Below are 18,491 nucleotides of genomic sequence, written 5' to 3' on the forward strand. Positions count from 1 at the left end.
CGTATTTACATACAATATTGATGCCCGGTGCCCACTTACACACGATACGAGCACTTCCTTTTACCATACACAATAAAATTGTCCAAAGAATGACAACGTGACAATGAGAGACCGATTACATGAGGGTTGTATTTCTACTACATGCATTACAGGGATTGTCGAAACCCATAGCAGCAGTAACTGTATCTGTGCAACCGTACGGTCCCCTGGGTCTCGATCAGCATTTACAGTATTTAATGATTTTGATTTAACCGTGAGGCCTGATCGTTGCATGGAGGCCCTGAGACAATGTGCTGCTTTACCTTCCTCCTTGTTACTTCCTTGCAGACATGCAGTTCCTGGCAGCAGACGGCTTGTTTTAAGCCTGTCATTGAGTCCCCGACACACAGATCCTTCCCTGTGCTCGGTGAAATGTGACACCAGGCTATTTAGACACAGCAGGAGACTGTGCAACTCACTAATCTCCCCCCAGCCTCCTGCTACAGTATTTACTGAAAGCCTGGAGGAACCATGTGGCCTCGGATTGTTACATGTTACATGTGTTTATTTTCTTGAATGTTTCTGTTTTAGTAGAATGAAACGTGTAACATTTTTTAAAACATATGTTTATTGTACTTACTGGCGTTCGATGGATTGCCGTGAGTTACAAAGCAATGAGATCTGGCATTATTTACATTTTTAGTACAATAGTGAAATTGTAGGATGAATTTCAGGTTTATTTGTTAATAGGTTAGAGAGTGTGTGTGTGTGTGAGGCAGTTATATAATATGTTACCAGGGACACGTTCTGTCACTATAGCAACCAATGCAATGGTCTAGATAGTAAAAACGGTTGCTATGGTGATATAACCACATTTGTGTCATCTGTGGAAGATTATTTAAAATTATACTAAATAATCCAACAAATAAAAATCAAATGTTACAAGACTAAATTAAAATTACTTTTTTTTACACATAAGGAATTTTATATATTAAAGGAGAAAATAGATTGCAAGATTACAAAAGCAGGGCCGCCTTCTGCTTCTGTACCAGTATTTTTTAACGTATGGCAATCCAATTTTCATTTTAAATTGTCTTTGTTAAATATTTTTTCCTGTCCCCTATTGTAATTGCGCTGCGGAATCTGCCGGCGCAATATAAATAAATGTAATGTTACCTGATGAACCTAAATGTTAAATAATTAAAACTTCACTTAATATCTGGTGACATGGCTGGAGTTAATTTCTGTCAACTGTTAGAGTGTCCATAGTGTTTGGAGACGGACTGGAAATAATTATGTGGCCACCAAATGATGTACTGGCGTAGCCTGCGGTCGGGCATATCCAGCTGGTTGCCACACACTGCAGTAACCATCTGCTGCTCACATAGGATTGGGTGAGTGTGGGATTTTGTTGGCCAGCGGCCCACCAGCATTTGCCTTGTGTGCCAGATGGCCAGTCCATGCCTGGTTCTTTTTTAATATGCCTATAATCAATATTTAATCATGTCTCCAGTCCTATATTGATAGTAGCAAATCTGATCTTAACCACTTATCCTGCTTTGTATGACATCCACTGTGTTTTTTTTGGTAGCCAGGTAGACAGACGCATATTCAGAAATATTTTTCAGCACAATGAACAAGGGTATGAGCATAATGTAAGTTGGTTCATTAATGCCGCATAGGTGTCCTTCTATTAGATCGCAGAGTACATTGATACATTTGACCCAAACAAGTGTCCAGTAACCGAGTTGAATGCTTCTATTTATTTGACTTTTCAACACTTCTTGCATTTTATATAATTTTGTTGTGGAAAATTCTCTCGGAGGTCAAAGTTCAAATTGCTTAGCTACGGGGGAAAGTGATACACTAAAACCCTATGTTAATGTCACATTTGGAAGCTGGGGAACTAACAGTATCCCATTATTGTAGCTACAATCGCTCTTTTCAAAATAGGAGTTCAACAAGGTGGTGTTTTTGTAAGTTGCTCGACGGAGTTAATACTCGTGCCAATTTAATTAGCATTTTATTCTCATTTTTAAATTCTAGGTTGTGCCGTGATCCCATGTTGTCTGCTGAATTCTAAAGTAATTTAAGAATTGATTTTAATATAACATAGAAAAGATTGCTGGGTTCGTAGCGGGCTATATAACCCAATTCCTCAGTTTGATGGCTCGAAATGTATAAAAGCCAACAATTCCTAAGGATGACCTACCATCCACAGGTATCTTGAATGAAATATTCTTGGGCTGAGAGGGTGGTAAGTAGAACAGAATTCCAGAAGAAGTGGTAGAATATATCATTAATGTTTTAGAGCTTCTTGATCCAAGGAGAAATCTGATTGCTTTTTGGAGTCAAGAAGGAAATTTTTTCCACTAAGTAGCAAACATTTGAAAAACAGCTTAATTGTTTTGTTGGGTTTTTTGCCTTCTTCTGGGTCAAAAGAAGGAAAGGATAGTTAGAATGGTTGAACTTGATGGACTTAGGCCTTTTTCCAACCTAGATAACATAGTCAGGGAATTTAAATATGGCATAGGCATAAGGCTGTCCTAAATATAAGAAAAGACAGATAACTAAATAAGGTCTCTAAATAAGCATGAGTGTCGAAGCCCAACCCTTTCAAGATCCTACTATCCAAAAAAAGACGCTTTTCAGTTGATGTGTTTAAAGGCATCATTAGGGCAGAGCTTTACCATACATTTTAAGAATTTATGAACCCACCTCCTACTAATTCTATACACATTATTCTTAAGACTGAGAACCCCAGCAAACTTTCTGAGCTCTTACAAAATATGAACTTCAGAGGAGAAAAGAGGGACAAAGGGATTTGGGTCATATATGTTGCTGGCTTATATAATTAATGTTATCTAAAAAGGAAATGTTAAGTAAGCAAAATATGAAATTCTAAAGGTTGGTACATTTTTGTATTCATTCTTATAAATGGCTGATCATCTGGCAATCATCTGTGTAAAATCATGGGCAAGCACTGCATTTACTTGGCTGCCATGCTCGCTGGCCAGTCTAAGTGTTCTCTGTAATTGTGGCACTGGTCATGTCCATTCGTTCCAGAACAAACTTGTACACGAAACATAAATGAAAGAGAAATTATTACAAGGAGGGGGGCTGGAAGAGACCTTTTTTTAATCAGTTTGCTGTAGCCACCTCTATAGTCAGGTGGCCGCCTATGTGGACTGAACCCTGTTCTACAAATGATCTTCTAAATTCTAACAGCCTTGTTACTTTCTGTAACTTCTAGCTGTTACGCTACTTATGTCCTGTTTTCATATTGTACAGCACTGTGGAATATGATGTCACTATATAAATCAATAAATATCAATACACCTACATATCAAAGCAGCATATATCATATCATTTTATTTTAGGACTCTACATAATCCCAGAATGCGATTGCCTGGGCTGGTGGCACATGTGCTGGGCCAGTGACCTCATGTGGCCACCATAACTGCACATGATCGATGCAGGTGTAAATTAAAATCATTACTAGTTCTTTAATCCCTTCCGTATTCAACGCCCAACAAAGCAGTTTGCGGTTCAGCCCCTGGCATTCTAGAGTTAACCCATGTCTTAAAAAACCATCACAGATCCTGAAAAGAGAAAGATCTACTGACGACAAAAACAGACAGAGAGAAGGTTGTTTGGTTACCTCAGAAGATATATCGCTCAGAAGATATACAGAGCCGTGAGTATTCTCCAGGGAGGCAGCAGCTTTCCTGGTGAACAGTGCTGTACGGTACAAGTCACAACACGAAAGGAAAGTATGTGAAAGGTCCCAGCTGCTATTATCTGTGCCTGAAAAGGCTGTGTGTTTAATATAATTGATCTTATCACATGTGAAGTCTCAGGATTATCAAAGTGCAGGATTTTGTTGGCTCGAGTATCCTTTATTCATGCTTGTATTACAGAAACACCTTTTACCCAGTGACCTAAGGCGTGAGTTCCCATCGCTATTGATGTCATTCTTTTAGCAGTAGGGGAGGGTAAATATTTATCCGACGTGGTATTTATTGACATTCTCTTTCCCATTTTCTCCCTTCCCCCCCTCAGTATCGCTCCCAGAGCAATTCATACTAATTTGAACTCATTTTTCCAGTTTTATTGAGGATCAGCATAAAAATCATTGGGGTGATGAGCTATTAAAAAATACAGTTCTAGGTTATATATCACAGTTACCCGATACAACAGTTTGCATTGTTCCGCTCATTAGTAAGGATCTAAGTGTCACACCGTGTGATAGTGGCTTTGCTTGGGTCTGTGAGTTGTGTTGAGTTCTCACTCTATAAAGCATGAGCAGGCTGGCCATCTGGCATACTGTGCCTAAAAACTGCCCCGCTTTGAGTAGGACAGTCACGATTTTACCACCATGTCCTGCTAAGCTCGACCTCTGTCCCGTTTTTCCGATTTTGTCTGACGCACCGGATAATACAGAATTGTGTGCATGCACCGTAGCCCTGCCAGCTTAAGTGACACTCTGGCTCGCAATCTCTGCCCCTGGTGTCCTGATTCACCAGGGTAGAAGATGGGAGGTATGGAGATGTCTGGAGAGCCATTGATCAGCGGGGTTGCATACTTTCAGCCGGCATAGTGAAAGTGCAGGAATACACATTGAATGAGTATAAAAACGAACGTGTGGCTGTGCATATCCGCCTAGGGGCCGCACATACATTCAGTGGCTGCTGGCCTAAAAGCGCCAGGGCCAGATAGTCATATCCAGTCCAACCTTGCCATAACGTTTACATTATGATGGGCAAAACAGAAATCTATCATAAGAAAAAAATTATTTGCCTATATTCATATAACTGTAAGCTGGCAAAAATATGAATTTTGAGCACATCGGTGCTCACAAAAAAGATTCACAACTAGTAAATACTTGTCTGCGTCTGGCTACTCGCAGATTCATTGGCCTGGAAGATATATGCAAATATAAGCTGGAGCTCTTTAACTCGACTGACCACCCAACTTTTTAGTGACTAGACCCCATTGTGGTGGTTGGCCTTTTTGAATAGCATATTTAATAAAGTGATAACATTTTTCTTACACCCACCCCTTTAGTGAATAAACCCTACAATGAACGTAACCATTTATAAATGCATTGAATAGGAATAAGGCTATAATATAATATATAAATAATAATAATAATAATAATAATAATATAGTTTGCTTGTCTTTTAAATTAGTTCTATGTTAAGTTCTCCTACGTTCTAAACAAAACGGGGACCATTGATATCAAACAAAATGCTCCAGTAGCTCACCGCAGTCTTGCAAAAGTCACATTTTCCCTTTCTATAAAGCCAAAAGAAATCCGTCAACATTGACACAGCATTGGATGAAAGATCATCACAGTCTGCACATCATAAAAAGCACTACCTTCTCCTACATGACAAACGTGTCCTGAATATGTATTAATAGTCATGACAAAGAAGATAAAACATGTATTGAAAACTTTAAGAACTGTCATTAAGTACTCATACAGAGGTAGCCAGAATGGAATACTTGTGAAATATTTACCCTTGCAGCATCAAAATTGTATTCACAATGATACAAGCCTATGGTGGTAGACACAGAAGGAAGGGGTCTTCTTCATAACACAATGCTTTTTACAATCTTGTAATGGACGATGCTGTTGTAATCACCAACAATAACTAATGGAAACAGCAATGGGTATTTAGAGGAAAGTATAAAATGGCAGACATGCTAGAGAGGGCAATTGATCATTCATCTACATGGAACATCTAAGCTCTTCTCATTTCTTAACTTTATACCCTCGTTTCATCTACCAATGTGGACTTTCAGTTTTTTGAGACGGGGAAAGGGAAAGGTAGGGGTTGACTATGTGCAAACACCCATGTTATTATGTAGAATAAATTATTACTTGATGTAATGTCTGGTCTTTTCTTGAAAAGCTTATATTGCCTGAACTTGTCTGTGACTCAGAGGGCTGCAGGTTATGGTTAGTCTGGTTTGTATATTGAGCATGTCGTATCATTCATGTACCATTAAATCACTTTGTGAATTGACAATACTCAGCTGTCTATGAGTCCACTGATCCCCTTGTAGTGGATTCTTTGACTAGGTAAGGCTTTTAAAGTCAATAGTATTCTGTACAATTCTACTTTGACGTATTTTTTGAAGCATCTTAATAAAAATAGGACATCAAAACGTAATTTGGGATAGGGAAAATAGTAGCCCAAATTGGGACATTTCCTTTGAAATCTGGACAACTGATGTGAACAACATACTAATGTGCATTTTTGCCTAAAAAATGGGAACAATTAGTTGTATTTCTGTAAGCTTAAACACCCTTTGATCCAAAACTATGATTACAGCTGATTCATATCACTTAGATTAGTGTTTTAAATGAATGATGATTTAATACCGCTTGTCTATCACTATTTATACATCAAAGGAAATGAAGAAAAGGAAAAATGACAACAAAATTTAGCAGCCAAATGTTAACGTAAATGATTACTTTACATATAGATGTCACATAATTTGCACAGAGACTTTCTTGTTGCAGTAACTTCGGAAGAGTGATCTTCCCAAGAATCTATGTGGTATGTAGACAGTATAAACTTTTTAGGAACATTTAAACACTAAGGTATATAATTTTGTCAATGAGTGTAATTTTTTTCTGCGTTGTGTTCTTGTGAATAAGAGAACCTTCAAGGATGATGCTTGAAGGTCCTGCTACAGGTCAGGATTTTGTGGAAATTGGCCTATTTTTAATAATTTCTAGATATATATGATTGGCTACAAGTTGATAACCCTCAACATGTATAGTTTAAAAGTCAAGTAATTAGAAGAACATACATATCTGTGTAACCAGCAAAGTATTCTGTCTTAGGCTGACTAGGCCTAAGCCTAGGGCAGCAGGTCCAGAAGGGCCTGCTGCAAAACCAGGGGAATCTTGGGCAATTTGCTCCTCCACTTTGCCGCTTCTCAATGGGCTGATTACAATGGAGATCTCAGATCTCCCCAACCAAGCCATTTACACAGCCTCCATGGGAAGGATTTTAAGCGCTTTATCCCTTTAAGACACAGAACCTTCTAATTTTGATTTGATTTGATCTGATACTTTTATAGCCATGTATGTTTAATTTTTTGATGGATCTCTCACTTTAAATTGCTTTAAAGGGATATTAAATGCCATGGCTGGCATATTTCCTTCTACTGTATGTTATCTTATTACACCATGGAATGCAATTGGGCAAGCACTCTACTGGACGCTCGGCACAAGCAAATTGTTTAGGGGCATAGGTCGGACAGGCAGGCTGCTTCAGTGGCATAGTTGGCACAGACAGACTGCTTCAGTGGCAGAGGTGGCACACTTCAGGGCAGAGGTGGCCCAGGCAGGCTGTTTTAGGGGCAGAGGTGGCACAGCCAGGGTGTTTTAAGACCAGTGGTGGCACAGGGAGGTTGTTTTAGGGGCAGAGGGCTACCAGGGAGTAGAGGGGATGCCACATACAGGATCTGCCCCGGGTGCCAAATACTCTAGGTCCGCCCCTGTGACTTATTGTTCCACAACAGGAAGATGTCTGTAAGTGTTCAACCATTGTTTAGTATAATGTTTTCACAGATTCGTGAGCTGGAAGAAAACTATTCCCTGATTACAGGTAAATGTCAACATGTCTGAGGCATCGACAGGTGCTTAGATGAGGAGGAGATCCTGAAGGCATGTTTTCTAGATAAGTTGTGGTGTCAGGGCTGGCAAATAATATATAGGTGCATACAGTTTTGACTTTAGCTAGTGCCAAAAATTCTAGACATCTAGCACGTCTCCAACATACTTAACTAGACTTGTGCATTCGATTTCATACAAATGTTATTTTTAATGCTAATTTTATTAATTCGTACGAATGTCTGAAAATAAGGAAGAACCCCAATGAAACAAACGAAAATGAAGCAGAGAGCTCTGAATTTTCGTTTGTGGAAAAAGGAGATGGGGTCACGGAAGAGGTTGATGGAGACATTGATAAGAAACTTGAGAGTGAGAGATAATAAGAGAGAATGTGAGAGAGTGTGAGAGAGCGTCAATGAGGGTGAGTGACAACAAATTTCTTTTGGAATGGAAAAACCCCTAAATGTGTTGTCCGAAAAATAAATGGACCAAAAATAAAACAAAATATTTGAATAGTTTTTGGTCCAAACTAAACAATATTAAATAAAACATTATAGCTGTGTAGACTTCACTTTTGGAAAGATAATATAACGGACATTAATGAAAATCCAATTTGTGGAGCCGTTGATTAACTAATGTCTAAAGGTCTGGTTTTGGGTAATGTTACCAAGAATGGTATTTTCCATGACAGGGAGGGTTATTGTTTTAACCTTGTATGAACCTTTTATAATAATGATATACAATCACAATAATACTTAATGAATTACCAGATACAGTCATGTCATTGTCAATGATTTTTTATTGTATAAGAAGTATTGTTGCAAAGGTCATGTTACAAGATTTAATATCCCCCAATATCGTATGTTCCATGGTTTCACACACAAATCTTTTGATTCATTTTTATTGAAAAAGCATTGCGGTAAACTTGTTATAGACTTTTGCCTTTGTCATTAAGAACAGACACATTAACATACTGTATCATGGGAGCCAGCAAAAGTATGAACAATATTTAGTGATCTGCAGTTGGATTGGAGAATTATAGTACTAGTCTGATAAGCCATTGTACAGCGCTACGGAATATGATGGCACTATATAAAACAATAAATAATAATAACAGCTAGAGAGGTACAATTTGACGTTTATAGCCTTGGGAAAGATATAGGAGCACAATTAATGAGATAATATTATCTGAAAAGTAACAAATAGGTCCATAGAATAACTTTTAAGCACGAACAGTTTTATTTTTAGATTATTCTATAGCTTGCAGAGATCTCCCTTGTAATCGGCCTATTTACTCGGCACAGTCTTTTGAGGTAGGATACTAGGATATGTCTTCATATGATGAGGAACTGACTTGGCAAGGGGGGTCGCTAAATAAATACATCGTTTCTCAGCTCTGTCCTGTTGAAAGAAGTTCGGTTCCTAATGTGTTTAATGGCCACTCAATCTTATTCTTTAATTAAGGAAGGATTTTATCTTGTGCTGAAACCAACTAAGGTATCTGATGCCAAGGGCTCTTGCCAAGATCAGCTGGCTATGAGTCAAGCTGAACCTGGGTTTATTTTTAATAATAATCAAATATAATGCAATTTATTATTATTTTGTTATTTGGAGTTGCAACCCCACATACACACGGAGACATACTGTGTATATTCCTCCTTATCACTATGAATACTTTGTCTTTATCGGGAGTTTGGCTACCAGATAGGCTTAGTAGGTGGTCTCCACAGCTTTAATTTACACATAACATATAGCACTAAGGGCTAAGGCTTCCCATCCCTCCAACAGCTGCTACAAAGAGATGCTGCTTGGTGGTGTATGACTCATATGCGGCTGTATAAAGTTTATGATCACTTACTCTCTTTAATAGGCAATAAAACAGGAATATATGAACTTGTTTCTTGGAGTAGGACCTGTTACGCAATAGCAATTCGGTGACCTACTTGGAAAACGCTTTTGTACGAAATAAATGTAAGAATAAGAATGCATTAAAAACAACATTTTTAAAAAAAGATGTTAGGCTATATAGGAATAGTTTAACATTTAAACTGCCAAACAAACGGAGCACTATGCATTTTGCTATTTAACCCTCTGTCTATCACGGGGTTTATTCCAGCTGTAAAACCTCAGATCCTGGATCACCCTTTAAGCTCCTTCCTCCATATACACTGTGTCTCGACTATAATTTCACTTTCTAAAGCTCAATAAAGCCTTTCTACCATGGTATAAATCTACAGCATTGCTCGCTATTTTAGGTTTTAAAGGGTTAACTCCAATTTTATCTTTTCTGGACCCTTTCTGTTCCTATCTGTATCCCACAAAGTCTTAACTTATTTAATGCTGTGTGCTTATGTTGGACCAGAAGTGACAAAAGTCCTCTGTTACACCAAGCACAGCAAGAAAATAAAATATACTTATGTATATGGACATTTTATTTTGCTTAGTTTATTATCGGCCAGGGATAAAAAGTAGGTTTGATAGGAGTCATTAACGTTCAACATCCATCTGTCATTCATAGGTTAGGCACAGTTATCCAGGGTTAACTCTACACTTCCTGCCTTATCCCCAGTATGTTTGAATGGACAAAGACTATTCTTCATAGCACATAATTCTTCCATGGATACATCAAGGGGGTTAAATTATGGATCATTTATAATAAAGATCATGTGTTCACATTTAATAGAATTTACTGTTATTTTAATACTGTATATTTGTTTTTACTTTGCCCTTTCATTTAATGTTTTTTAAAAATATGGATTGCAGAATATTAAGTATACTGTAAGAGTTCATATTTAATATTATTTTAAAGACATATTGATACTTAAACTGTGTATAAGCATAGACATGTAAGCACCTTATATTTCATACAGTACATACATACAAAATGCATGGATGCTATAAACAAAGAAAGCTAAAAGCAACACATTTTCAAGAGTATGTATATTATATACATCTTCACAATTTTATATTGATGCAGCAAATAATCATTAAATAAATAAAATACCCTGCTATGAGTTCTATCTCTAATAGACTTGCTGCTAAAATGCAATTAAGGTATTTATAAAAAAAAAAAATCACACTTTTTTTTAATAAGTAGTGTTAACTCATTAAATGGTGGTGAAATCTGCACTAAAGACAGTCTGACAGCAATTAATGGGTTAACAAATCTTAAGAATCAACCAAAATGTTGACAAGAGTGCAGTTATTTAAATATTAAAAATATTGCTTTTAATCGATTTCCAATGAACGTTACTTCCCATTTGTAGATTGAAACCAATTAGTTTCTTAACCTCTTCTCTGCCAGAGACATTTTGTTACCATTGGCATTCTAATGATACATTGTCACTTTAAATGGATATCTTTTTAAAAATAATTTCCACCTTGAAGAAGTAGCAGCCCGAATAGTTTATACCTTATACAGTTTTGTTAAAATGGGAAGTTATGGTGCACATTTTACAGATGAGTAATGGAAGGTTTCAAACCTTCAGATACTGGTTTTTCAGTCTACTTAACCTAGCACCGTGGCTTCTAATGGTTAAAGAAAGCAGTTCATGCTTATCCCTCAGTCCCGAAGACATGTCTAATGTTTCTCTGAGCACAGCCCTGGTGTGGACCATCATAGTTACGAAGTCATCATTTAACTCTCGTGCTTCACTTTTCTCACTGTCCTGGCTCTGCTGAAACTTTATTTCCAGTTCTGTCAAAGACTTGTCTGAATTGGAGAAGGCTTCGCTGATCTGAGAAGATTCCCTGCCCAGATAATTTCCATAGCTCTCTTCACCATCAAGGTCATAGGAAATGCTTTTTCCGAGACTATCAAGAACCCTTTGCGCATCTTCAATCTGCCTTTTGATAATGACAAATTCCTCCTTTAGGGAGAAAGCCTGACCATCTCCATTAGTGCATGGATTCTGATCTGTCACCCTGAATAAAAGCTGGCATCTTTCTGGATCATCATTCTCTTCATAGTCCCCGTCAGGTACAAAGTAGTGGTGCAGAGTCCCATTGGACATTTCGGGAAAGAGTGGTCCATCATAATAGCCATAGCACAGGTTGCAAAGTATCCCAATAAAAATTAGCTGGAGTCCTTTCATCGTGAATAGGGATTGACTTGGTTGATTCCTATGTCAAAAACCAGCCCCAAAAGTCTTCTTGGCTTCTGGATTCAAACTTTATATTCCATAAACCGATGATATTTGCATGGCTGGTTGAAAATTTGCTTTGTGATATATCCAGGTACTTTTGTATCTGTGAAGAACAAACGTTGGCAGGATTAGATGTTCCTTTGTCCGTCAACAAAATATTATCTTCCTTAAATGTGCAACAGGCACGCTGACAAGGCAGAGAAGTGTTCATATGTAAATATATCAGCCTCTTAAGCCTTCATTTTAGAGTAGCAGACTGAAAGCAACCGGTCTGCGGTGAAAATGCTTGCTGTCTGAGCAGCTGAGCATGCTACTACACTATTCCCACATCTGGACTGCTAATACAGAGCTTTTTCTCTTTTGGCTAATGATATGCATGAGAAGAGGTATCTGTTCTCAAATTACAGCTTGGTTTCGTCACTAAAGGAGCCAGGGAGCAGATTTGGAAAAGAATCCTTTCAGTAGGTCTCAGTTATTAAAGCTACATTAAGATTTTTCCCTCTACTGCCGATACTTCTACGGCTATCAGACCAATAAAGCACGGTATAATTATCTATGGCTATTGGCCACTGAGAGGCATGCAATAGACCCGTTCAAATCTAGATCATGTTTGCAATGAAAGAGTTAGCATGAAGCACGTGCAGGAGCTATAAATACACACACACGCATACACACACACACACTGATTCAGAGATGGAATTTCAAAGCATTTTTCCAGTAGGGATAAAAAAAACCCACAACAATATCTTATTTGCCAGTAAATATTACTACATATTGTTTTCTCTGTGCCATTAAGTTATTGTGGAAGAGCTCCGCAGCTGTATCATTTGTTAAACAGATACAAAATCCCATGTGCTGGCTTGTTTGGGATTTTATATGTTGATCATGAGAATTATATTTGTCATTTTTGACTTTTGATATTTTAGACTTAATTACAAAAAATGGGCAGTATTGATTCCTCAAGATTGTAAGCATGCGAGCCGGGCTCTCTCCACCTAATGTATCGGTTTGTCTTAGTCTGTCAATTCTCGTCTTGTCATATCCCTTGAATTTATGTATTGTATTAAGTGCTGCGTAAACTGTTGGCGCTATAGAAATAAAAGAATAATAATAATAATAAAATAAATAAATAAACATAAATAAAACATGTTTTACAATATGCTATTAGGCAATACATACCAGGTTACAGTTTGCCAGCTACCAGCCAATTCCATACTTAGCATACAGAATCAATGCATGAATTTTAACTTGGAGTGATAGTTGTTTTAAAAATTGTCACATACAAGGCTGCCATTAAAAATCTTGGGTCCCGATACAAACAAAAGGCTCCCCTGACTTATCCCACCTCATGCTCCTCCAATGGTTACTTGCAATAGGGCCACTAGGCCTCAAAGTCTGGAAAAGGGCCAATGGGCCCCAAAGTCTAGAAAGGGCCACCAAGTCCAAATCCTTGGAAAGGGGGACACCATGCCGTAATCCCTAGAAAATTGCCCTCTTGGCCCCAAACCATGCAAGAACCAAGAGGCCATGCAAGATCAGGGAAGCTGGGCCCCACTGCCCACACTCTCGATGTACACTGCTCTAATATCACATAAGATGGCAGAATAGGGTAGAGCTCCTGATGCCAAGCGACCCCCTGGTAAATTGAGGATCCGGGGGACCCCTTTAGTTTTTTTTAGGGCTGCCGGTAAGACTAACCCGCCAGTAGGGGCTTTCCTTTTATTTTTTGCTCGAGATGCAGGGGTTACTGTGCTAGAAAGTGTTTTATGGTTCTAAAGTGCACCTCTGGCTGCTAATGAGGGTTCTTTTTTTTAGACATACTCTTTTAGATCCTTGACAGAAAATTTTCCATTCAGCATAGGTTATATGAGAGGTTTAATGAGAGAACGGCAAACGCATTGGATGTGTCAGCACGGCGGTAAATCTAACTTTTTTCCTGCTTTAGTAAAGACTTTCATCTGGCACAGCAAACCGAACCTTGGCAAGGTTTTTTGACGATGGTATAGAATTTACCGGTCTTAGCGGCAAACCCCCTGCAATGACCCAGATGCACTTTTTTTGTCTTCACAATAAGGTTTCTTCTTAGCACAAAACAGCTGTATTTATATTATAGATACAGCTGCTCAAAGATGAATTCTGACTTAAGACTAAAACTCTTCTCTGTTATAAATCAAAATTTCTCCATGTTTATTTGCATAAATTCAACTGAAAATTTCAAGTAAAGTTGGTTCAGAAGTTTGATTACACAGATATTGTGTTTACATTAGAAAAAAAATCTAAAAGGAACAAAAAAAATGAATAGCTAATATTCAGAAGTTTCATAATTATGTTTGTTTTATTGGGGGTCCCTCCTTGTTTTAAAAGTTTCACACGAATGGACAATAAGTGCTTTAAAATTAAGTTTATTTTAATCCGAAAGTACAAGTCTAGTTTCCAGTCCAACATGTTCTTCCTCTTCTTCCATAGCTCTGTCTGTTGACTTTTCTCCACTTAACACTTTCTTTTCACCCCAACCCTATATCCAAATTATATCAACCACATTGGCCATTCCCTCCCCTTCCTTTAAAACTAGGAGTTTTCTGTGTACCCCACTGGCACTTCAAGGGGTTAACTTTTTTTTTTAATGAGCATTATTTATTTATTATCATTATTATGCTTGAACCTCCCCACCATCTGTCTAACCTTCCGTAATTCTGTATAAGCACGGATGTGAAGCAAGAAGAAGACCTACTTTCTCGTAGAATCTAGATTATAGGTAAACTTACCAAAACCTCACATTTCTAGTTTTATAAATGAAGAGATATATTTCTTATTGTAAACCTCTTAACACATTTGTTCTTTTTTTGCTCAAAGTGACACTTTATTTTAGTATAGAGGGTTTCCCACACCCAACCCTTCTTCCTCTGAGAAGTTTAGTCCAAACTTTTTTTTAAAGGCTAACGTCTCCAGGCTGACTTGTCATACAGACGTTACTTTATTATCTCATATGCCCTGTAGCCTTCAACCACTCAAGCTACCTGCATGGGAGCCCTCTGCTGTCAGTTCTACAGCCAACATGTGCTAGAGATAGTAGCATGGAGACGGAATTCACACAAAAACACCAGGAAAGAAATGGAGAATATGTTTCTTTGAAGGGGTGTCTGCTTATAGTTGCTAGAATCAGTATCTGCTTATGTGAAGAATAGAATTGCCAGATCAACCGATTAAAACATTTTACCGCAGGATTATTTTTAAGAAGTCATCTCTTTCAACGTACAACATTTGTAGAAAATAAATTGTGATTTTTCAACATGCTCCATCTGAACTTTGTAGGAGGTAGAGATCCAATAAACATCATAGATGTAAGAGAAAAATACATTATTATTTATTCACTAATTCCATATACACAATGATGTTACATGTATTTACATGTAACAAAACAGAAACATATTCATAGTGTACACCGATAAATTGTATCAATTATTAAAAGCATATATTGCACTCACAGTATGAAGTAAAACGAGTGCCGACTGACAACAAAGCAAGTCCGTATGTTAATCTTTTGTAAGTCTGGGGGGAAAAAATATTTTTCTTTTTTGTTATATGTAATTACATGTCAATTTCTGGAAGAAAAACAAAGTTGGCTCAGTTAAGTCTTGTTTTGTGTTGATTTGGGGGAATAACACATTTTTCATTGTGCTGCTAGTGTAATTACGTTGGCTCTGGTTCACCATACTTTTTTTTTAGTTCGGTTTAATGTTTGGTAGCAATATTTTATCTTCTTCTTTTGATGAATAGTAAATTGTTCCAAATTCCATTTAGCTTGTTCCATTGACATTGCCTAACTTTGTCTGTGACAGCAAATAGAGAGGATAAGCAACAACATAAAATACAATTTCTACTGATCAGCCATAACATTATGACCACTGGCAGGTGAATGGAATAACAGGTGACTTTCACAAGGGCCAAAACTGCAGCTCTTGTGGGGTGCTCCCAGTCTGCAGTGATCAGTACCTATCAAAAGGGGATCTAAGGTATGAAAAGCGGTGAACCAGCGACAGGGTTATGGGCTACCAAGACTCATTAATGCATGTGGGGCGAAGGCTGGCCCGTGTGGTGAAATCCAACAGACGAGCTGCTGTAGCTCAAATTGCTGAAAAAGTTAATACGGCATCAGAATACACAATGCGCAGACCAATCAGGGTGCCCATGCTGACCTCTGTCCACTGCCGAAAGTGCCTACAATGGGCACTTGTGGATAAGAACTGGACCACAGAGCAATGGAAGAAGGTGGCCGGTCTGATGAATCATGTTTTCTATTACATCACGTGGATGTCCGGGTGCATCGCTTACCTGGAGAACACACGGCACCCAGGTGCATCCATGAAGGCCGCACCTCGCAACTTACAGTACTCAATGCCAATGCAGTCAATGGTGGGTTCAGCAAGCTGTTTTGTTGTGATGGAGAGGTTCATTGGTTTCATGTAAGTGCTTCTTATCCTATACATTCTTCAATGTCCTGTACAATGCATGAATTTTACATACAGCTAGGGCATACTTGACAAGCTCTTGTAGTTGTGAAGGTATTTATGGGTTAAATCGGTGTGTTTAATAAACCGTGTGCAAAATTGGTGGAGGTGAGTGAGACACTGTAATATCTCATAGTTCATATCTTTAAGTATTTGCGAAGGGAGCAGAATCTCCTATATCTTTTTTTCACGAAAGGCTCACACCTTTGTCTTGTAATTGGTCTTTTAAGTAGTACCATTACATAAGTTATGGTGGGTAAAAGATGATGGAAACCGTTCCACTTAAATTTAAGGGGTAGTAGAAGTATTATTAAACACTCATCTACAGGCACCAGAAATCTCATGGTGCTTCCACAATCACAAGGAATTCTGGGTAGGTACATGCAAATAAGGTTAACAATTATCACCTAGGTGTCTGTAGATGAGTGTTTAATAATACGTCTTTTAAGTAGCAAATCCTTTTTCCAGAAGGACAAAGACCACCTTGTAGCTCGACCACCGCTGAAATATGAGATCATTACCCATGCAAGCGAAGAAGCAGTAATTCAGTCAAATCAGGGGGAACCAGTTCTTTTCCACCATGATCTACAGCCTACTGCAATGGTTACTTGTGTCTCAAATAATCCGTTTTAAATGCATTTATCTTTACAAAATGATTTAAAAAAAATCAATCAATATGACTACATCAAAATGACTTCTGGTTTCAATTTCACTCAAAATCTCTAAAAGTAATATCATACACAGTTGGATACTAAATAACAGTCTGGCCAGTGACATGTGTCATATATCATGTTTTACTGCTTCCAAGAACCTCGATTTTAACCTTTTCCCTTCTAGGAAACTCTGAAAAAGTTGCAAATTACTTGCCTAACATAAATCTGCAATTGTAGACAGCAACAATAGATTTGAAAGGGGTTTTATGGGATTGAACTTGACCCATTAATTGGCGAATAACTCTCTATCTCTCTTTGTTTTGCTCTCTTTTTATATTTCAAGAACTAAAACACACTATGTGCAACTTTCTGTGCCCTGGCCGATTTGTCATTATTTGTTACCCATGTATTATTTATGTTGTCCAAAATAAAGAGGTTTTGTTGGTAGAGTAAACGTGCAACTATCTTAAACCCAATTCAGGAACAGTATTTCAAGAACTAAAACCTGCTGCGTGCATGTACAACCCCCTGCCTAATTTGTCACCAATATTAGTGATATATTGTGTTGTCTACAAACCAGAAGTTTTGTTGGTAGCGTAAATGTGCAGCTGTCTTAAACCCGATTCAGAAACAGTATTTCAAAAACATCAATTATTACATAAAAAAAGAAAAAAAAATCCTTCTGTGGCAGTTCCAGTAAAGGAATGAAATGCTTTAAATCAATGCGACTTCCTCAGTTATATTCCGTCTCAAATTCTATGATTTCCTTTTGTGAACATAAGATACAGTTAACTTCATGCATATATCACGACCATCAAATGTTATATGGACATATACACTTCCCCATTAAATTGTGAATGCAGTAGTAGCACGTTCAAGTTGGTCCAAAGCTCCGAAAGTAATATATACAAAGACAGCCAGGTACAGACCTCCATCTTACTCTACAGCTCTACAGCTCCTATAATCCTTTGTTAGACATTGATGGTTCTCCAACAACCAGGACTACCGAAAACTTTAAAACAAATAAAACCATGATTAAATAAAATAGCAATATGCTTAAGAAGGAAGTTGCGCCAATATGGAAAAAGAGATGGAATTGGATAGGTAGAAACAATATTCTGGTTTAAATGTATAGGAAATGTATCCAAATGTTCACTAACCAGAAGTATTATGGAATGGAAAAAAGGCACAATACTCAAGATCGTATTTTATTTTTATTATACTGTATGTGAACTGATGGGAGGCTTAAACTGCATGTAATCCGAGAAAATGTCTTTTAAACACAAGGAAAGGGGACTATGGAAAATGAAAAGGAATGGGCCAAGTGAAGAATTTAATGATGTGTTATAAGCGCACAAGGTCATTCTACATTGAAAATTTAGTAGACAAACATTTCAATTATGTGCATATATTAGGGGCCTTGAGTTATATATATACTCTACCTCTGTGTATGATATTACTTTTAGAGATTTAAATATCATTTTGTATATAAGTGGGAAGCAGAATTAATATAAAGTAGTTAGACATTAATATAAGGATTCAACAAACATTGTTTATTTCTTAGAGGTGGATT

The 18,491-nt window shown here is 37.6% G+C and overlaps 1 protein-coding gene across 1 annotated transcript; it reads right to left on the bottom strand.

The window, feature by feature from the left end:
• Nucleotides 1–11,088: 11,088 nt before the first annotated feature.
• Nucleotides 11,089–11,706, bottom strand: LOC149277659 (fin bud initiation factor homolog). The gene has a single exon (XM_089502646.1). The coding sequence runs from the start codon at nucleotides 11,704–11,706 to the stop codon at nucleotides 11,089–11,091; it is 618 nt and encodes a 205-aa protein (XP_089358772.1).
• Between the last annotated feature and the right edge of the window lie 6,785 nt (nucleotides 11,707–18,491).

Source organism: Sceloporus occidentalis, unplaced genomic scaffold, assembly GCF_023333645.1.
Source record: "Sceloporus occidentalis isolate IW3139 unplaced genomic scaffold, rSceOcc1.0.p SCAF_207, whole genome shotgun sequence".
Classification (NCBI taxonomy): Eukaryota; Metazoa; Chordata; class Lepidosauria; order Squamata; family Phrynosomatidae; genus Sceloporus; species Sceloporus occidentalis.